Consider the following 22,127-nt stretch of genomic DNA (forward strand, 5'->3'; position numbering starts at 1 on the left):
AAAAATATCTATAAGAATGACTTCTAAATCACTGCAGTTGAGCCGCTTGCTTCCAACGTGCGCGTGGCAAGTGGGAGGGTCTGTAGCTGGCTGCGTGTTCGGTTTGGATCCCGCACGGTCCCCGCACCACCACCGCCGCACTCATGCAATGAGCGGGTGGCTCAGTGACAAGAGCACCGACGAAGCGTCATGAATCCCGGACACGCTCGGATCCTACTCGCTGCCGTCACCTGCGTACTGCTCATCTCCGGAGCTTCGCCGAGGTCACAGCGGCAGGAGGACGCCCACCTCAGGTGAGGGTTCGGCGGACACTTTCACGCGACCACGGCGTAGATTTTTAAGTTGCTTTTGAAAATCTTATTTTGACAGTGACAGTGAAGAATGTTCAGATAACATCTCCACAACCAAGTACTCTTGCGTCAAGTCCAGTGGGGAAGTTGCGACATGCTACAGGTAAGTCCATTATTGGCTTTCATTACACTGGTCGACAGCAAATTTTAATCAGATATGGCAAGTGTCTTGATTTTTTACTATTAAATAAATGCCTTTAGGGTTTTTTTTCTAGCACATCAGGTTTTTGAACTGGATTATTTTTGTTTGTTTTTAAGGTTAACCTCTAAAATCTTGCACAATACAGATTTTACGATGTATTGTAATTTATAGCTATCAGGAAAAAAAAATCCACCTGTTGCTGAAACTAACCTCAAATTCACAAAAAAATACTAAATGTATGATAGTTTTTATTATTGTTATGAGAATCTGAATTGTGAGAGAAAAAAGGGCAGATTTGGAATCAGCACCAAAAAATCATCTTAAATTGTACTTGCAGCTTTGATTAAATAATACTACAAATGTCATCATATTTACATTACCTTCATCACAACTGACCTTTTTCATTATAATTTCTGTATTTGAATCTGACGAAGCCCATAAATGATTAATTAATAAATGATAAATTTTTGTGTCAGAAAAAAATTGTACTGTCACATGTTTATACATGTTGAATTTACATTGTTTAAGCAAAATGAATGATAATGAATGCCAATGTAAACACTGAAAATTTCAACTTGAACTGGACTTGGCTTGTCAGACTTTTCACCTTTTACCCCAAAGTTTTCTTGACTTATGTCTGTCTGTCTGTCTTACGCAAATAACAAATAACTGGTAGTGATTAAACACACAACTAACTGTTCTTTTACAGAACAATTACGGGTATGAGTTTTTCAAAGATGCTGAAATGCATGTGGGAGTGAGCCTCACAATTTCATGTCAGATCTTCTTTCATCAAAGCGCCACAGACGACCTCCCATCATGTTCAATCTATTGTGACAGAGCTGAGTGTTAGTGTGTTGATATTTTCTCTGGCTCCTGCGTTAAATATTGGCTCAAAAGAGGCTGTGAGGGCTTTTGTTTCACAAATGCTTCTAATTGCGATATAAATGCATTACTAGTGCAATTGTGTGCCAGTTTGGCAACAACATGGGCGCTAAGTGCTGTTACTTTGCCACGCATCAAGAAAATTAAGTCTTGGCTTAACATTCTGCTTGTGATTAGTTTTTTTTTATTGTTTACATAGCGGTTTTCATGGTGGTTATAAAAGGTTTATTATCACTAGCGTAATTCTGGTTAGCTAGTTAATGTGGCATAGCAAAAGGCCATCTACTCACTGATAAAATCATCAAATTTCATCAGCCACGCTCACATTGTTGAAACGGTTTCACCGTCACCGCGCTGGCCATGCCAAGACGAAGGCCAGATTCCACGCTAAGCAACAATGGCGGGAACAAAAAGAACACATTTATAATGTTTTGTTTATAACTCTTCTTCAGTGGGGGCGCGCGAAAAGGATGATTGCGCTGATTTATTGTGTGTGCGATGTTGGCTTAGCTCGGCCTGTAAAAAGACTTCCCCGTAAAAGACCCCTTCCCCTCTACAGCTGCAACATAATTAATGTGCGGCATGTGCAGTGGTTGCAGTGTTGTTTTTAAAAATAATTCTGCTGTAACGGAACTTTTTTGTTTCTTTTTTTTCTTATGTACATGGCTGTAGTTAGCATATGCTAGCTGTTATTTTCATCAAAAACCACTCTCACTCTCATTGACTTCAAAACCTCTATTGCAAATTTGATGTTTTTTAAAGCAACAGTAGGAAATAATTGAATCCCAAGGAGGTACTGTACATGGGATTTCATTATTTAATTTTTCCTCTGTTTTGTGGATATAACACAGGTCACAGATGTTATACTATTCTGGTTATGTTAATATTTTGTATATTTAACATAACTTCTTAACATCACAAAACTGGGTTCTTTAATTCTCTAAAAAAGAGCAATGGCGGAGCTAAGAATTTATACCTTATGGGTTATATGGGAAAGGGAGGGGGGAGCAAGGATGGTCAGCAAAAATATATGTATAAAATTTATAAAAAAAAACATCTACATGCAATTCCAAACCATTTGGCGGGTGTCAAATGTTCGCAGTTTGTATTTTGCGTATTTTGTATTGTGGTCGCTCCCCCTATCAGTGTACAATGTGTAATGTTTCAATCAATGTTTTTTTTTTTAAATACCAGTGAGGGCTATTTTCATAACATTGCAAGTTATGGAACGTCAACCTTTGTAAATTTTGAGCCTTATTTGATGTAAAATCAATTTCTTAAACATCTTGTTAGTTGGTCATTATAGCAACGTATCAGAATTACAAATCTCTAATCTAGTCATCTGCATAAGAAATGTCTAATCATCTTCCTTTTGCAGCTTCATGGGAAAAGAAATAAAAGGTGGATTCAATTGTCTAAAAAAACACATCTGGAAGTTTTACTCAGATATGTTTAAAAGCAGCATTACTAAAATATGTTATTTTTTTGTGCTACTAATGCAGCTAAGAAAGGATGATGGAGGGAGTCCAGGTTGTTTCTCAACATCTCCTTGAGCAGATGTAGACACAGCAAATCATGCCAATCTGAGATGCCTGAAAAGCATTTACACTGGTTGGCAGCCTTCCTCGCCATCATAACACTGAAACGTAGCCTGCCGAGGATAAGTCCAACAAGCCCATATGACAATCTAGATGCAATAAATCCTCGCGATCTATTACCATTAAACGTCGTAAAACTGACCAGCCTACATTGTGTCAAAGCTTATTCCGACGTGTGACTATATCCGGGAAAAAAATCTTTTCCTGTCAATAATATGGGTATTGTAAAAAGTGAGACTATTTTTAACACGACTATAATTTTTTTCTTGTAACATTAACAACTTATAGTGGAACTTGGATTAATTTTGGCAATGCGTTTCCAGGTCAATAGCCTTCAAATTGTAATATATTTCTGTCGTTTTTTAGGGCTTTTAATCATATTGCTAAACCTCTGGTATTAGCTTAACAACAGGGATTTTTTTTCTCTCTTGTACATAGTTTCGCTTTTGGGTCAAAACAAACCTGAGATCATTGTTTTTGGCAATAAAGAAAAGCCTGTCAGATGAGTGTCGGGAAAATAACGACTCTTACAGAGTTGAAAGCTGAAAAGATTTCAATAGCAGACCACGAGGAAGAAGAAGGATGAGGAAGAAATGGGGCTAGCTAATGATCACTGCTTTCCTTTAAGCAAGCACACCTAATGATTAATTGTAATCATCACAATTAATCAGTAATAAAAACACTGTTAATTGTCATTAGTAGTGTTTGCATTGTGATTAATTACGACCACAGCAAAACCTAAACTGAGAAATTCGTTTTCTGCACACAAACCCAGTGCCCTATAATTGTAACAGGACATTGTGTGACATACTACGTTTTTAGTAATACAGCACCTGCCGATTGACTTCACGAAATGAGGCAAATTTATATTTCAATAGTACTTTTAAATAATGATTTAAAAATAATATATTATTATGTGTGAATCCCTACTCATGAAATTAGAGAGAAACCTACAATTCTCAAAATGACTTTCTATGTGTGACAGTCCACAACTATTTGTATGTTCTAAAGCATTTCTATATCTAAAACATTTTCATCATTTTTTGTAGAATTTATCTCTTTATTTTAACTAAAATTCAGTCATCCCTTGCCATGACGCGGTTCACTTTTTGTGGTGTTACTGTATTGCAGGTTTTAAAATTGTACATATCTAATTTTATACTGCTATGTCGCGGGATTCTTCAGTGATCATTTTTCCACACAGACTGTAACTGCAGACTTAAGTAGCAAAAAAGTGCAAGCCAGAAGGAAGGAGTGAGTAAAAGACAGAGAATGTCCAAAGTTTGGAATCATTTCAAACTTCAGAAAAAACGATAAAATGCTATGTGCCTGCCGCAAAGCAGAACTGGCAAACGTCTACGGTCAAATAAACGTCATTGCATTGCCATTATACCTTTCCTCCACTTTTTTAAAACATTATGCTATTTTTAACTATTACAAAAACATTGCAACATTTTCTTATAAAATGTTCTTCTCATAATACTCCGATTATTCTCATTAACGTAAAATTTATTCTCATTAAAATTACAGCAAATTTTCAATACATTAAGGCTTGCGCCTAAAGTACTGTGACTTCTGTGATCACAATACTACTGTTTTCTTATTATTGTGACTTGTATTATAAAAAAATATCTGTTAGAAATATTTATGACTTTTAATCGTGTAAAATCGTTGTCTTGTAGGTTAATGATTTGGTATTTTAAAATTAAGTTTCTCATAATTCTATTCTTACAGCCGCCCCCCATTAATAATATTGTACTTTCGAATCAAGATCTGATTGATTAGCTGCAAGTGAGGGATGAAGACATGCTTGATTTGCATTTATTGCTGCTCCTGGTGGGGGTGGGGGAATTAAAGCCCAGACTTGTATTTCCTACAGTGAGGAGGATGCAGAAGGAGTGCAAGTCATCACCCAAGCACAAGGGAGGACATGTTAGTGTTAAAGAGCATTCCTTTGTGACAGATATGGACACCATGGAACGGCAAACATGCTGTTTGTTGCTTCGTTATATTGCTTGAACACAAGTGACCACCATGGAACATTCCTGGGTTTTCCTTAAGGGCGCATAAAGGTAACCCAGCCAATTTTGTGCGTGGAAGTGGATTTACTAATTTACCCTGGTCTGCTAAAAAAAAAAAAAATCAAAGTCGGGAATCGGTTCCACGGCAAAAGTCTGTGATTGGCCACATTTGTCTTGTTTGAAGCCAAAGGTAAAATACATCCTGGTTGGTCACCAATTTGGATTCAAAGTGGATCGTTGAGTATGCATAAATCTAAATCCTTGACAGCTATATAAACGAGGGCCACTAAAAATGGTCGACGGGCCACAAATTGCCCCGAGCCACAGTTAGACCACCAATGCTGAAGCAGTTTGTCTAATTCACGGCTCAATTTGACTTCTACTTAGAACCTTCAGTCCCCCAGACCATTATTTATCAGTCTTGGGTTGGGAACCAAAGGAGAGCCTGAGTCAGTTTACAATTCCATTGTCAAATTGTTTTGCTTTTAAGGTTAAATTGCTGCTAAGACTGCCTTGGCAACTGCTACGGATTCATCAAGCAGGGACTGGATGCGATCCCGGTTGACTTAAGACAGAAGGCAGAGTAGACCCTGGCTCGGTTGCTAGTGAATCGTAGGGTGATTGTGAATGGACTGTTGAGTATGAATCGATCCAACGCCATGACAGCTATGCGAATGACTGCACTACCCCCCCGGAGTTAGACTTCCACTTTTCCTTCCTGACCAGATGTATGACAAAAATGCTATTTTTAAACATGGACTTTATATGTCAACTAAAGTTGACCTTTGCGTTTTTGCAGCTTAGCATCCGTTCCATTTTTTTTCCCAATATTTCTTTCATATTTTACATTTTTCACAGACTGATTTCTAAATATGCGCCATGTCTCTATGAAGATTGGGAAATACTGAATTACACATGATCGGAAACCCAAGTGATTTTGGATATCTGACAGACAATAGTTGAGTCATAGGTCAGCTTTTAGGGAGTTAGGAATTCTAACGGAAACAGAATTTCGACAGCTATTCAGACGGCCATTATTTTTTCAAGACAAAACAAGGAATTGCAGTGATTTTGATTGATGGCTGAAATCAAAGATCAGTTAGGTCGCAGAGTATGGCCAGTTGCAAAACTTGAGATGTTATATGGTGTTTGCGAAATCCGACTTTCGTCATCCAAAGTTCTCCATCTGCTGTTCCCCCTCTTAAGAAAAAGATATAATCTGGTGGAAAAACAGTAACAATCGTCAGTATTTTTTTAACCTGCAATCTAATAATTCCAGGGAATAATGAGGACACGGATGAGGGAACGTCAATACGTCAAAGGAATTTTACATTAAGAACAGGGGAAATCGCTCCTGTGGTATTCTTAGATGAACCAGTGACCTCTATGATGTCTTTTTCCCCCTGGTGGTTCTCTGGCCTTTAAGATGGATTCAGATTACGATGTTGTTTTTTTTTGTATTCCCATAAATCGTTTATCTTCAGGTGTGCTTTAGCAAGTTTGAACTTGTTGAACTTGAGCTCCTCATCTTTACCATTACGGTATATAGGACCTGATTACATTGCGCCTCCAACTACCGAGACAGTTTATGGTGAAAGTCTTGATTTAATATCCCATAACATCATCTTCTTTACTAGTCATGGAGGAGGTTCATTTGTAAGTGACATGATGCGAACCCCCTCAGTGTAAACCGAGCAAGATGCACTTCAGTGCATGTTTACATTTTTACTCGACTATGCCAAGATCTGCTGAGACGGTTTACGGTGACAACTTGATTTAATATCTGTTGCATCATCTTCTTAACCTACAAGGTTTAATATATATGAAATGTGTACCTCACATTAATGCAAACTGAATGAAGAGATTCATCCTAGTTAATTTGACTCAAGTGTGCCGAAAACTAGCAAGACACTTTATAGAAAGTCATTGCTTCACAATCATGCAATTAAATTTAAATCTAGGCCATGTAAACATATTAAAAATCAAACACGCGAACGTTACTATTTCTGTTGAACAAAAACAAAAACCGTTTCACATTTTCGCACACCCGGAATTTATTCTCGCTGTTTTTGTGTCATCACGTCGACACATTACGTGACTAAATAACTACTTTTTGTGGTTTATGTGATGTGCTGGCTCATCATTCTTTCTAGCGCGTTCCCCTCGAAGATAAACCTTCAACACGCCGTCGCTTGTATAACCTCGTCATTGCCGTTTTTTTTTTTTTACTTGGGGTATTAAAAAGATTCATTCGTAGGAACAGAATGTTTTACAGTGCATATGACAAAGGGGAGTGTGGCTAGAGTGTATACAATACCATAGAAGGTTTTAATAGACGGAATACCTGCAGATTCCATAAAACAAGACGAGTTGGATGAATTCCATTTTATAGGTTTTGGCATAAATATGGACTATAAAAGACGAGTGAACATGAGGAAAAACAGTGTGGCCAAAGTATAGAAAGTGAGGATTGGACACAGATCTTGTTATTAATATCTCTTTCTTATAGTGTCAATCAAAAGTGAGTATTTTTATATTTTAAAAGCCACTTTGGTTTGACTACAGTAATGGATCTCTCTCAGAATAACAAACAGAGATGTTAGGCAAGAAAATGGCAGCCACCATATTTGTGGAAATGATTCAATTATGGGTTGATTGGTTGTATATTTGAGGTCACATATACACACATTCAAAGTGGGCCGGTTAATCAGGTGGGAGTCTTTTTAATATTGTGTATCGCCAGCAGACGTTGAAGACAAATAATCTGAAAATGTGAGCATTGGTCTGTTGCTTTAGTGAGACGGCAGAAGAGAGAAAGTATCGGCATGCACAAAGTTCATCACACTTCAACCATAACATCACGAACATGTGTTGACTATTCTACCATAGTCTAATATAGTATACTAATATAGTAATCTAGTTTGGTCTTTTGTAGTCTATTTTAGTTTAGTCCAATCTACTGTAGTCAAGTCCAGTCAAGAGTAGTCTAAACTATCCTAGTCTAGTGTAGCAAATCTAGTGCATAGAGTTTAGTCTAGCCTAGTTTACGCTAATTTAGTGTAGCCTTGCCGAGAGTAGTTTCGCCCAGTCTCGTGTAGACTAGTTTAGTATAATCTGGTGTAGTCAAATCCAGTTTATTTGCGTGTTGTCTATTTTAGTCTATTCGAATGTAGACTAATGAACGCTAAACTACTCTAGTATAGCCTGTGATTGACTATTCTGTGGTGTAGTCTAGTCTACTCTAGTGCCAATCCAGTCTAGTGAAGTCCAATGAAGTTTAGTCTAATCAAGTCTCGTCTCGTCAAGCGTAGTCATAGCATGTCTAGTCTTGTCTGTTCAGGTCAAAAAAGGCCGAGTTGTTTTGTTTTTTTGTTTTGCTTGTATTGTTTGAGGCTACTGACCTGCTTTTCCTTAGGACACCGTTGTTGTTTTAAACTTCAAGCAGATTGAAACATCAACTCCTCCCTCCACGTCTGACTGAAGTCATGGTGTGTCAACACCAGTCCACGAGAAATCATTTTAAACAGAAACATTCCTGAAAGAAAAACAGATAATCTTGTAGAGTTGTTTTGGATGTTTCCTAACCCCGCTTGGTTTCTCCACAAGGGGCAATCTTGTGAGCATTTTACCTTAATGCTAATTCAATAAAAGATGCACAGTTGAGGGAAAGTGAACACGGATATGGATCTGGTTACTCTCGTGATGGCGGGGGATGTTTGTTTTCACCGCCATCGTCCCACCGACTGTTTGCTTATTCTCCTTTTGGGTCACACAGGAAGTCATCCGCGAGTCAACTCTCTCAGGGTGTCCACTTGTGGCGTCCCCCTTCCCAGAATATTTACAATACAATACTTCATGCTAGCCAAGATCAGGCAGTGCTTACTGGGAATAAAATTTACTGGCAATACATTTTCAAGTTTAGTATTGTCTCGTCTAGTGTTTCATAATCTAGTTCAGTCTAGTATGGTTGTTATGTGTGCGACGCTGGTCAGATATTTGATTTGAAAATCATTTGCCTCTTGAGCTCCCCTATGTGGCGCATAGCTGGATTGCGGCGAGGGTCAAGACAAACGTAATCAAATGCGATGGTCACGCTTTAACATTCATACGCCCCCGGTGTGCCGAGAGAAGTCGTCACGGTGTCTAGTAAGTGTTCCGTAAGAGTGAGTGATTATTATTTGCATTCTGTTCCAGTGAGCATGTCTCGCAGCGCACATTTAAAGAAAACATACATTAAAAGTACATTGTTGAACCAAAATAATGTTTTCAAGCTATCATTGTGGTTTCCCTCATGTGGTTGATTTACAGTTTTACATCGAATGGTTTCCTGAAAAGAAATATGTTCATGTAAGACGAACCTCCATTTTAACATCTATCATCTGCAAAATCATCATTGGGTGTAGCGCTACCATTCAGAAACTAACTGTTGTTAATATCCTTCTAATAACTACAATTATTACTATTTTAGATTCTTATAATTTAAAAATTTTTTTTTTACCTTTTATAGTTTCATCAAATTGAACCGAGACTCCTCTGTGCCAGCTTTTCTTGTCCTTTACCTCACATCACAAGTAGGTCAGACTATAAAAGAAAAATGAGTGGCATCAATCATATTTGAACGCTGCCAAGCACAAAATGAAGGCAGTGCCCCCAATAGCTGAATAAATGCTGCAAGAATTACGGGGTCATCTTCTCTAAGTGAACACATTGAATTGCCCTGTTTACTTATTCAGGTAATTCAATTTTTTTTTAGTGTATCATTTCCTGTTTGACCAACAGCAACACCTGGAAGCACTTTTTCCTTTTAGAGTGTGAGCCGGTGATGAATAATAATCGTAATGCTTTGGATCAGAATGGAGCGGTGAGGGAACCAGTCCAAGTCAGCGGGAAAGTCTTGTGTCCGACCTGCGGACAGCTGCGACTGTTTGTATTTTATTAATACATGTCAGCCGTAATGCGGCTTTAATAGACGTATTATACCCAACTTTATTTGCTCCCGTTTGGTATTTTTCAGAAAGCAGTGCTGCCGGGGGTTCAAGTTCGTGCTGGGCCAGTGCATTCCTGAAGGTAAGCGAGTCTAGCCAATTAGTTTTCATATGATCAATCAATTCATCGGTTATATATTACAAATTTTTGTGAAAAATATCAAAAAGGCTATTTCTATTTGTAGCGTGGTTATAATTTATGTACAATATATATTTTGACCTGTGGATAAAGTGATTGGAAAATCACACGGCTAACTTTTGCAGACTACGACGTGTGCGCTGGCGCTCCCTGCGAGCAGCAGTGTAGTGATCACTTTGGCCGCGTGGTGTGCACCTGTTACCCCGGCTACCGTTACCACCGCGAGCGACACCGGAACCGTGAGAAGCCCTACTGCCTGGGTGAGCCTTTCCATTTGAAAGCGAAGACATTTTTTCTTTAGCACAATCACGTGACACGATGTGAAAATAGTATGTTGCTTCAAAAAAGATGAATGTTGGATTGTGACTTATTAAGCAGTAAATAATTACTACATGGATCAGTATCTGTACCCCACACATAACAGTGGATTCCTGTATTGTTTGTTCAGACATTGATGAATGCAGTGACACAAACACGACGGTGTGCTCCCAACTTTGCATCAACACGGTTGGGAGCTTTCATTGCAAGTGCCATCCGGGCTTCTTCCTGCAGGAAGATGGGCAAACATGCAGCAAAGAAGGAAGAGGTCAGTGGCTTGTTACGTGGAGACCGGGCTGCGTGGATTTATGAACTTAATCATAGGTTTCTCAACAAAATTACCCGTATAGAAATGCAACTGCTCTCTTAGGCTAGCTTAGGAAATGCTTTAGCCGTAAATTGAGTACGGTGACGGGTTCGCACACGGGTTAGAGAAAATGGCTTCAGCAGTGAAGAGTTATGATTTTTTTTTCTGGTGATATTAATCCCCTGGTGGACGAACTGTTTACTTTCGTCATAAAAAATGTGAAATGTCTTTCTTAATTCAAATTAGAGTGCATTTTTTCTAGTTTGTGAATTTCAGCATTTTTTAAAATGACTTATTGTGTTATAGATCACAATGGGCACAATCTTAACTGCCGCTCAGGCCAAAGAAAAAAAATATATTGTTACTGCCGGGTGGAAAAAGTTCATTCAAATTAGCTGAGTTTATACAGTAAATCTAAAGTTTTGAGAATGGATTGCTCTCTTTGGCAATGCAACATGCCATTTTCTTGGTTTCCTGAAAGGTGATTCTGGAAAAGCGGACATTCTGCTCAAGGCCTGCAAAATGCCTAGCCATGTCAACTAGGCTGGTTGAATAACTCAGGGCTGATGTAAGGATGTATATATTTTTTTCAGTCATGACTTCTTTCAATTCCATGCTGTATAATAAACTTAACAGTTAGAAAGGGATGTTTTAATGCAAACAGTAAGTGTTGGGGTTAAGCAGGGACATTTTATGTCCTCATTGGTGGGGACGTACGTGTGTGTGTGTGTGTGTGTGTGTGTGTGTGGGTGGGTGCACCTGGTAGTCATTACAAATGGCACGTCAGAACAGTTTTTCCTCCCGAGCGTGAACTTTGAACCCTCGGACTCCGGGGTCCTTCTACGGTTTGCCTTGATGCTCTTGAGGAAAACATCACAAAGGACCTGGAAGATTAAAAATAATAATAACAAAGATGTTCACGCCCATTCCGTCGGCAATGAGGCGGTCCTTCCTCCCGAGGGTATCTCCCCAAAAGCTACGTGGTCCCGACACTGTCAATCTGCCATTTAATGTATGCGTGTGGAAACAAAAGCAAGCTCTGTACGTCGACCTTTTTCACGATTGTTACTCTGATTATCCAACCAGAGGGGCAAATGGGAATGGCGGTGGAAAAATTCTGGCAAACGGGTCCCCTCAAAGGGGCGACCCAAGACTGACGGCTGGCTCGCGAGGTGTGATGTCACGAGGTGTGATGCCTGCTCCTATACTTGTCAATTAAACGGGAATCATACTAGTTTGCGTCGGAATGTGAGTCACCAATAGTGAGGTGTGTGTTTTAATGAAAAAAATATACGTGTGTATATATATATATATATATATATATATATATATATAAATAAAATAACATTTTTGAAACAGCAATGATATCATCAACAGTGCTGCATCATGTCTTGGAGACATCTGACAATGTGATGAACACGGGGACCTGCTCAGCCACGTGTGATGACTTCCAGCAGATCAAGACCACCGTGTTGCAGCTAAAACAGAAGGTGGGCGCCCTATAAGTCTAACTTTGAAAACCCAAATCTTATCAATATTATACAGTGAACCCCACGATAATACAATTTTTTTTTTTTTAAATGGATTTTTACAAATCCACCGTGCCTTGAATGTAAATGTTTTGATTGGGTTTGATTGGGTCGAACATTTTAGTTTAGCAGTTTCTTACAGTAAATAACTGTGCGAGCACACGATAAACCATAATCCACTTTATTGTGTGCTCACTAACTTCCATTTACTGTACGTCTTCATGATGGAGATCTGCAGAACCCATCTACTCCCATCTTTATTTTTCCACACAGTTTTGACAGCGCGAGTCACACATTAACAGCCCCCTGGAGATGTAATACACTACATTATTTCATCCTTTTTTTTTTTAAAGAAAGATAAAAACGCCTGGACACATTTCACTTCACTTGATGTCTTTCTCCAAGTGCGAATGAGACAGGAAATTAACAGGGGAAAAAGACAACGGCAGACTCGCATTTCACCTCAAGGAATCCTGTCTACCACTTATGGTGCTTTGGATCGCATGATTAATTGCTTCTTGTCATGTGGTACTTTAGTACCATACATACTGGACAGCCATATAAAATAATGCGTGACAATAATAATTCATCTTCATTCATGCGTCATTGTAAAATATTCACCGACTGACTTTTTCTTTCATCAAGATACTGTCGAGCAGTTCTGATGTTCCAGAGCAGAGGACCAACGACAAAATCCCAGCTACCTTTTTAACGGGACCGCCTGGTCTGCCTGGTCCGCCAGGTAAACGTGCATCTTATTGGACCATTAAAGCAACATTAACTTTCATTAACACGTCTGTTTTTGTTTTTTTGTTTAGGAGATCCAGGACCCAGAGGACCACCGGGTCTTGTAGGACAATCAGGGCCCTTGGGCCCTCCTGGACCAAGGGGCTTGATGGGTCCCATGGGGCCCACACCAGACTTGTCCCACATCAAACGAGGCTCTCGCGGACCTGTGGTCAGTTGATACTATTCAGCCATTTAGCCTTGTAAAATTATATATTGGCAACATTTAATTTTCATAAAATTGCTTCCATAATAGTAAAAAAAAATACTGACTTTTTTCTCATGATCTCATAACTTCATTTCACAATTAAATAGATGATCATTAAAGTGCAACTCATTTTCAGTATGAGCTCACATGCAAATATTTGGAATCGATGTATGGTTATTAATAGCGTCGTTAAGATCCGATCCATTTCAACCGAGCCTGAAATGCTGAAATGTTGACCTTTGGAGCTAAGAACAATGAAAGGTTAATCCTTTGACAAGTGGTTTTCTTTGGCCGGGTTGCTTTCTCTGCCCGCGAGCGTCATCCTTTCATGTTGATTAGTATGACCGGGACGTGGACCAAGAATGCGCAGGGTGCCGTTGTGCATTGCCATATTGATGAATGACACTATCAACACCTGCAATCAGACGAGCCGGCGGCGTTAACGGGGCCAAAAACTCACAAGGCCCTCCAGTGAGCATTCGGAGGTTTTTAATTACTTACGTTCGTCTCTGAAAACCTCTTAATCCTCGTTAGAGGTGTGTCGATGTATTGGGGAAAAGAATCGTATTTCACGCAAAAATCTAAATTGAGCATTAAGACCTGTGGTATGAAGCTAGCTTAAGAGAGCCTAGCGCATCATCATGGCTAAGCACTATTACAATTCCTAACATGAGCTGTTGTCTTTATCCAACAGGGGCCTCCGGGAGCACCGGGAAAAGACGGGCACAAGGTGACGTAAAAATTCAACTGCGGTTAACAGAGGTCTAGTGTCAACTACACGGCGATAATTATTCACAGTCGAAGTTGCTAAATCGGATTTAAGACGGATGACTGATTGTACATGACGTCTGTGATTCACTCAAGTGCAAACGTGTTTCTTGCCCCGTGAAAATCACAAGTCAGCCCGCAGGGGGTTAACACTTTAGAGTTGTTCAAGTGGTCATTAACTTTTTTCCTGATCGGTGTTAAGAAAACCCTGCGGACCACTCGGCACGTCTGGAATATTTCAGGATCTTTTTCGTAAGGGAACTGGAATGGTGTACTTTGCTTCGCCTCGACAGGAAACCAAAAGGCTTCAAGATGCTCCAAACTTTAGATCAGGATGTCTGTTCGCATTTTCTGTTTTCTGTCTCGTTTTTTATTTTAATCAGACATGAAAAAATACCACTAAGTGTATATAAAAGCATTTTTGGTTACTCTTGGTATTGAAGCAATCTTATAATAGCTTGGTGAGCTTAATTGTTGGGACTAATGTCTGACTCGTTCTCGCCATTTTCCGGTGTCAACACTGATATATTGTAAATAAATAGATAAATATGTTTCATGCTGAATGAGGGAAGCAGGCGGCGCTGATTCGCTCGCTCTTGGCTTGCCTTCGTGGCAAAAATGATAGTTCTGATAAAGTTTTGATAAAGTTATGACATCTTTTGGAACTGTGCCCCTTAGTTTAATACCGATTTGCTGGGCTAAGCGGCTCGTTGGTGTGGTCCAATTGAGGTGCCTTAGCTACACACAATTTTCCCGCAACGGAGATGTTTGTGTGGATAGATCGGAGGGTGATGCTAATCTGTCTCTCCGAGTAACAAATCCAAACCATCTGCCAAAACACTCACAGCCCCAGCGTGACCCCCCTCTCCCCCTGCGAGCACGCCAAACCACCTCAACAGTCAGGCAAACGAGCGCTACCGTAGATCAACAGTGATTCTTCACAGTTGCTATTGCACTCGTTAGAGAAAAAAAAAAAAATCTACAATATTATGGATTCCTCTTGCGCTCCCCTATACTCAAATTCATTTAAACTAAATATTTGTTTCTTTACCCTCCAGGGGGAGCGAGGAGCACCCGGGCCTGCTGGACCTCCAGTAAGTATCGCCATCTACAGCCAAATTAAAGTTCTGAGTACGGAAGGTCACTTTTTGTCACTGTTATTTATCTGTTTGTCATTGTCGACTTTTAGGGCCCTCCAGGCTCGTTCGACTTTCTACTATTGCTTATGGCCGACATCCGCAATGACATCGCCGACCTGCAGATCAAAGTGTACGGCCGAGCGCCCGTCTACCCGGGGGAGGAGCTCCCCGTGATGCCCGGCGCCTGGCGAGACAGCCAAGACATGGGCTCGGGCGAGGACTTCCGAGAGACGATGTCGCCGCCGCACTCCAAGAGGACCCGCAAGAGAAAGCCGCCGCGAAGCAGGACAGACAGCAATGGACTCTAAATAGTCAATGTGAGATGTAAATATCGTATGATTATTTAACTATTTTTATTAACAGAATGTATCAGATGCCTTGTGGATCACAGATGTTTATTTTTCTAGATTGTATGCAAGATAATGGTTCTTTTTAAATGTTTTTTTAAACATCCTTCCTAGCACATTAAAAGAAGAGCTTCACTATAAATAGGTGATGGGAAAATGAAGCTTGAAGATGATTCATGAACCAGTTGTGTCCAGAGATCTCTAGATGGCACTCTTGTTAAACCAACCGTGTCATCTTCGGAGTCAACTAGTGCATGAAGCAAATTGGAAGCTTCCATTTCCCATCACTACTATAAATCATCTCATGATTAGCAATAACATTCTTTGTATTTTATTTATTATTCATACTTATAACAATACATTATGACTTTTCGCTTCATGAGTTTTGAAAAAATATTCCGGCTAGAACCGGCTTTTTATTGTATTTGTACTTTACTTTGAACACGAGCGAGAAAGTGGTCAAACAATTAGGTTAAATTGACTCAAGATATTCATCTTATAGATTGATGCCATGTGTAAGATGAGTCCACTGTGATGCTTTGTTGCTGCGGTAACAACATAACAACCGGCGCTGATAAAGTAAATGTTTTTTTTAAAAAGCGCTGCTGACATACTTCCCCGTGCTACGGTAAATCTCCACTTAACACCGCTGATGTAATATCACACGTGTGAATCGTTTACGCAGTTTAGACTCTTCGTAGTTCAAATGATAACAACATGACTAATCTCATATACACAAAGGAATGACGTGAATGGATGAGAATATTCACACGCAAAATTCAAACGATTGTTTTCTCTTAAGATTACAAGGGCTGTTGCAACAGTAATTTTTTACAATTAAAAACAAAACACTATGTTATCTTCAAATTGAAAAATGAAAACTTCTCTTGCGCAATTATGACTTTTTTTTATAATGCTCTGACATGATTTTACTGGCACAAATAAAACCTTTGTAACATTCTGACTTTTTCATTACGACTTTTATGTAATTAGTCAAGAAAGATACTTCTTTTCTTAAAATTACGATTTTTCTAAATTAATCCTTTTCTCATAAAACTGCCCTGCATTGAGTTTAATAAAAACACTCTTGTTGGATTGTTAGCCACTAGAGGGAGACAAAGGCAAGTATTCAACACTTGGTCCATAATAGCGAGCGCAAATAATTATTTTCAAAAATGGGGAGGGAATGCAATGTATATGAAGACAAGAAAACATGAAAAATAAATAACCTGATTGTTTAAATTGCCATGGGGTCAAGCTGAAAGTCAAAACAGCAAAATGTGGCACCTTTGAGGAGCTGGAGTGACTCCTGAGTTTTCTCATTTTCTATGTGAGTTTGACTGTTTGCTGCACTAGTAACTATGCATGGGGCACTAGTATGTCAAGGTGCCACAAAAGTATTCATTGAGTATTATTTTTTTATTAAAATATGATCACATCCACTTATTATATGCGCTGTGTCAAAAGTTCAAGAGGCCGTATTGGGCCCTCTTTGGGACTTCCAGCTGCGTCGGGATCCAGCTAAGTTTTTTTTTTTCTAAAGTCATAAAAGTTTGTTGTTGTTTGAACTTTTTTTGCTGAACCTATTGACGTTTGGATGAAGAAAAATTCTAATCTTAGGAGCTAAATGTCATTGTTGTTTTCTTGAAAAACAACCTGGTAAGAAAACTGTAAAGTGCCCCGTTGGTGTCATTCATCACTTGTGCTTCTACGTGTTTCCAAAATGGAGACTTAAGAAAATAATGGAAATAATCGGCGCCAGGGTCAAACTGTCGCCAGAATAAAACATTTAACTGCGCCAGGATTTTTAAGTAGCATTTTTGTATATTTAGCTGTCCTACAAATAAGCTAACTTATTGAATACTCAACATAAACAGCTTCAATGAGACAAAGGTAGTGCTTTGCCGCCAAATTGTGGCGTCTAAAGATTATAAACCTACCGGATTTTGGGGAGGGTGGATTTCACAGATTTTTCTCCAGCCATAATAGCTTGGATTTACTATATACATGCCATAAAAACATTAGCAATATTTGTGACAATTACAGAGAAGGCAGCAATCAAACTAGAACACTTATTTTTAATTAAAAGTCTACAATTTGTTGCCCGCTCACGTTAACAAATTTATGGCACCATGTCCATTCCTTTAAGCCACTCTAAATTATGACCCACTTGGGCTTTAAGTGTTTTTCCAACAGCATATTTCTACTTTACAGCATGTTTCTGCAGGTTTGACGGACGTTTCATTACAAAGACCGCTTTGATTTAGGTAACGTAAACTTCATCATTTGAGGTGACATCTAATCTCATTCTAGTTGTTCAATTTACGGCTGCTTTGGCAACTATACTATAAACCATGTAAACTTTAGGTTTGTGCCATGACGTCATTATATTGCACCCCGGATGCCCCCAAAGTATGAAGAGTCCCAGTACCTCTTGAGAGCCACTAGATGGCGGTCGTCGCTCACAACAAACTGGATGGTGACATGACAGCTACAATTCAAAGTGGGGTCCAAAGAATCAAAGGCGTCCAAGTGGGGGTCTGCAAAAGAAAAATTGCAATGAATGATTGTTGTATAAGTTTATTTGTTAATGCGAAGGGTTACCAATATGATACACAAGTCTGAAATAAAAAAATGGGCAAGTTACTTTTGATATTATTGTATGCCATTATTAACAACTGATATATTCATTTGTGTGAAGACAAATAAATCCTAGCTTGTATTCACATTTTCAAAGGATCATTTGCGCAACGCTCCTAGGAAATCACAACAAGCCGCCGACTATTCATGTGGTCCTTGGAGGCCACCATGTTGGTGACCTTTGCAAAAATAATTAAAAAAATAAATCACCAAAATAAATGTTTATGTGACTTTTTTTTTTTTTAAAGTAGATGTGACTTGTCTTTCCCGAACTTACTGATTTTGTTTTTATGTAGTTATACAACTTGACAGCCTGAACTGTCATCCGCCATTATCACAACAATGACGTCAGTGTAATGATCAACACTATCCACCCTTTCCAAGTTGTCTTTATTTGTGTAAACAAGCGACAAAACATGACATCACTGTTGCGGGTCGTGTCTTTGTGTCCGTAATGAGCCCATTTTCCGAGCATGCGTTTGATTAAAATGGCGGCCTCCGCTATTGAAGAACGCCTTCCCTAACAAGCTTATCTTGTTAGAGGAAAGTTGGCACTTCATTTCCCTCTGCAAAAATCTCTTGTGGAAGTAATTAATCGAGGGTAAGCCTTAAAAGATTCCAAATATTTACTGAAGTGGGCCCTTGTATCCTAATTATATCTCCCCACCACCACCACCTCCCCTCGTTATTTAGCCCCCCCCCCCTAAAAGAGATGCACCGCTTGAATGGGAGAAAATTAGTGTTACCCAATTCATTAATGAATGCGTTTAGCATGGGCAGCAAATTAAGCGCTCCAAAAATCCTCCATTCAGGGAAGATTATGATGTAAAAAGGGAAAAAAAGAAAAATACATTGCTGCAGCGAGGAGACAGTGCAAATGCGCTTCTAATGAGGTGAAAGGCACCCCCTTAACATCCATCTGCCCCCCCCCCCTCCTTGTTGAAGGAAGTATGGAGAGAGTGGAGGCGGACAATAATAAGAGATTGCAAACAGGTAAAAGAGGATTGAATGGCTCTCTTTCTGGGACTCCTGGGGGGCCCCTGGGCCCTGTCAGCACAACAACACTTGGCCCTGGAGAGAAGCCCCCGCCACCCCACCACACCCCATCTGGTGTTGTGAATGGCCAAGTTTTGTAACACTGGACCGACACACACACACGCACACACGCACACACACACACACACACACTCTTGAGTTATCTTTACTCTGGCTTTGTCTAGTCTAATTGGAGCTGATGAGGCCCCTAATTGGTCGCTTTTTCACAAGGCCCGCCCACTTCAAACCATGGCGAGCATGAGCGGAGTTAATGAGAGGCCTGAAGAGTAAAAAAGAAATCTGTTTCGGCAAAGGGAAGAAAGGGAAAGTTGAGGGTATCTTTTTTGAAAAGACCTGGCAGGGCACACTAAAAGGGGGCAGGCGGGGGCACCAGTCCCCACCACACTTCTGCACATAAATGGATGGGGGGGGGGGGGGGGGGCATATGCCATTGTCGTTGTTGCTTAAATAATGAGCGTGAAGGTTGCTGCTGAAATGAATGTGCCAAAGTCCGATGAGTGGTCTAACCCACTCCAGGCCGGACCACACTGGACCTTGTTGGAGCGAAGCCCCCTCCAAGGTGGGACCCTGGGCCATTGTGAAGATGGAGCATGTGCAACACTCAGCCACATTTATTGGGCTAATCTTTTTTGGAAAATGTTTTCTTCTATAGAAACACCATAAAAAAAAAAATCCTCATCATACTTTACAGTACTTCATCAAACATTCCAATACACAAAAAACTACATTGAGTGACTCAACCATGAAATATGTCTAGGGAGACGTCAATAGTCCATTTGATGGATAATGCATGACGGTTCGTGTGACATGATGCATGATGCTCGAGGGCCGCTATCCTCCATGTTTTAGATCTTTCCATCCTCCAACACACCCGATTGAAATAATCACGATCTGTATCAGGCTTTTGCAGAACTTGTCGATGAGCTGATCATTTAATCGAGATTATGTTCTCTGATGGGCTCATTCACTTGCGAGGATTTAGAAGGCTGTGATCTAATATTCATAAGACCAATTCTATTTGAGTGGGCTGGTCATAGCATTGGTTAATAAACAATAAGATTGTCATAGAACCCAGTTTGTACATCAATGATAATCAAAGATAAATACTATTTTGAGACTAAGTGGTAGGATGAGATACGTTTTTGTTTTTTTTTTTACTTCCGCTGTGTTATTTTCTACATTGATTTACACATGACATGTTGACGACAAAACGTATAATTGACTGGCCAAATATTTGCGCTGGCTACCGGGATGAGCTTTTCACAGGCACCGCTGACCCATTAACATCTAGCAGGTTGTCATTGTGTTGAGCTAAATTGATCCATTAGCATGGCTTTTGTCATTTTAAATCCCACGTTTGGCCTCAAAGGAGTGCGGGTTTAACTCCCTAATGAGGACTTTGGGCACAAAGGCACAGAGGACTCTTATTTATCTTATTCTCTAAATCCACTGAGCGTTTACGGTGCGGTTCGCAAAATTGACAATTTATGACGTCCTATACTGTTTAAAAAAAAATCACCCTGTACAAAGTGTGGTTGTTGTTGCAGTGATGTACAATCCAATATATTTCCCCCAAATATATATATATATATATATATATATATATATATATATATATATATATATATATATATATATATAAATTAATACATGTGAAATATACATACGAACTATCTAAGAAAGAACGATTATGGCATTTTTAACATAAATATCAATGGGGGAGGGGGGGGGGGGGCAGTGAGCAACCAATTGACCAGTTATTGCACTGGCAGGATTGTTATGTTCCATTATTGTGAACTTTAAGAGGGATAAAGGACAAGAGCTTTTGATTTATGATTTTTCGATTTAAAAAAAATCACATCTGCCATGCATGTTTATGGATCTTGCGGATAAACAAAATCTTAGCGTTTAACATGAAGTGACACCGGCAGCGCACATGAAACCTTCTCACTCCAAAGCCTCACAGATCACTTCTTACCATTTGCTGATCATGCGACAGAAGAGTCAAAATCCCCAGATTAGCGTTGCCACAATAGCCCTGTTTTGTTGCGACAAGAGCAGGTTTACACCGAAGGGAAGGCCGCTGGGGCCCCCTCGGTCAACGGGGGCAGAACTAGTGAAAGTCAACAGAAAGTGAATGGTGACTCAATTGTGTCAACCTTGCATCTCCTGCTGTGGCTTTCATAGCCCACTACTGACCCAAAATTTAACACACACTAATTATGACTCAAAATTAATTCATTGCTCACCTGTTTAAATAATATTGCTAGATTTTGTTTTATCAATATCATAGTCTTTGTTTTTTTAAGGGGGAATGATGCATCCATACAACGGTTTTGTTCGGGATAAGCGGAACAGCCAAGAGCTGGAGGATGAACCATTTTTCTTAAAAAACTGACAAGACAAGACAATGCATCATAATTTTCCATTAATGTCATCCAGTGGGCCACATAAAGTATAATTAATTGTGGGCTGATTTTTGGCTGCAGGCTGCCGAACCCTGCAAGATAGTGAGGATGATGAAAGGGAAATTGGATGAATGGACAATTGTTCATATTTAAACTTTTACAGTGTCTTATAAAAATATATGCAGGTTTAATTTTTAGAAATAAAACCTCTGCCTTGTTTTTGATGAATACTTTGGCCTACTGGTTGTTATGGCTAATTAAATGGTATGTAGTGTGCTCAGTAGTTTTGGGGGGTGCTATTTGCTGTAAAACTTAACTTTCTCCTGTTGACATGTCAACCTGTTTTCTGGCCAATTATGTATTATTGACATTGCCACTGTGCTGTAAACCACGAAAACCAGCTTGTGTTGACTTGTGTTATTTGACTTAACGTGTGTCGTGTCACATCCCTGGAGGCCCCACCGGCCACCGCAGCATTGTGTGCGAGCGAAAGTCGTGGAC

At 39.6% G+C, this 22,127-nt stretch overlaps 1 protein-coding gene and 1 long non-coding RNA gene across 2 annotated transcripts in view; one reads left to right on the forward strand and one right to left on the reverse strand.

Moving 5' to 3' along the window:
• Positions 1 to 22,127, reverse strand: part of LOC148389831 (uncharacterized) — a 76,651-nt gene that overhangs the window by 6,363 nt on the left and 48,161 nt on the right. The window contains exons 8-11 of the long non-coding RNA XR_015861712.1: positions 17,954 to 18,062; positions 11,505 to 11,629; positions 9,495 to 9,577; positions 8,398 to 8,531 (exon numbers count right to left, since the gene is read on the reverse strand). This is a non-coding gene — a long non-coding RNA (uncharacterized LOC148389831). The remainder of the gene's footprint in view (positions 1 to 8,397; positions 8,532 to 9,494; positions 9,578 to 11,504; positions 11,630 to 17,953; positions 18,063 to 22,127) is intronic.
• On the forward strand, positions 26 to 16,483 carry ccbe1 (collagen and calcium binding EGF domains 1). The gene is made up of 11 exons (XM_088392046.1): positions 26 to 293; positions 370 to 453; positions 10,011 to 10,063; positions 10,246 to 10,380; positions 10,569 to 10,706; positions 12,123 to 12,235; positions 12,920 to 13,016; positions 13,093 to 13,232; positions 13,963 to 13,998; positions 15,095 to 15,130; positions 15,226 to 16,483. The coding sequence occupies exons 1-11, from the start codon at positions 190 to 192 to the stop codon at positions 15,481 to 15,483; spliced, it is 1,194 nt and encodes a 397-aa protein (XP_088248172.1). The 5' UTR covers positions 26 to 189; the 3' UTR covers positions 15,484 to 16,483.

This window comes from Syngnathus floridae, chromosome 12 (assembly GCF_059516105.1).
Source record: "Syngnathus floridae isolate MCC-2025c chromosome 12, RoL_Sflo_1.0, whole genome shotgun sequence".
NCBI classification, from domain to species: Eukaryota; Metazoa; Chordata; class Actinopteri; order Syngnathiformes; family Syngnathidae; genus Syngnathus; species Syngnathus floridae.

What these genes read in the sequence shown, in the direction of transcription:
- ccbe1 (XM_088392046.1), top strand. Translation starts at nt 190, where the DNA reads ATGAATCCCGGACACGCTCGGATCCTACTCGCTGCCGTCACCTGCGTA. An exon ending in ATGCAGCAAAGAAGGAAGAG is followed by an intron (nt 10,707 to 12,122) that starts GTCAGTGGCTTG and finishes TATCATCAACAG; the next exon opens with TGCTGCATCATGTCTTGGAG. An exon ending in GAGGCTCTCGCGGACCTGTG is followed by an intron (nt 13,233 to 13,962) that starts GTCAGTTGATAC and finishes TTTATCCAACAG; the next exon opens with GGGCCTCCGGGAGCACCGGG.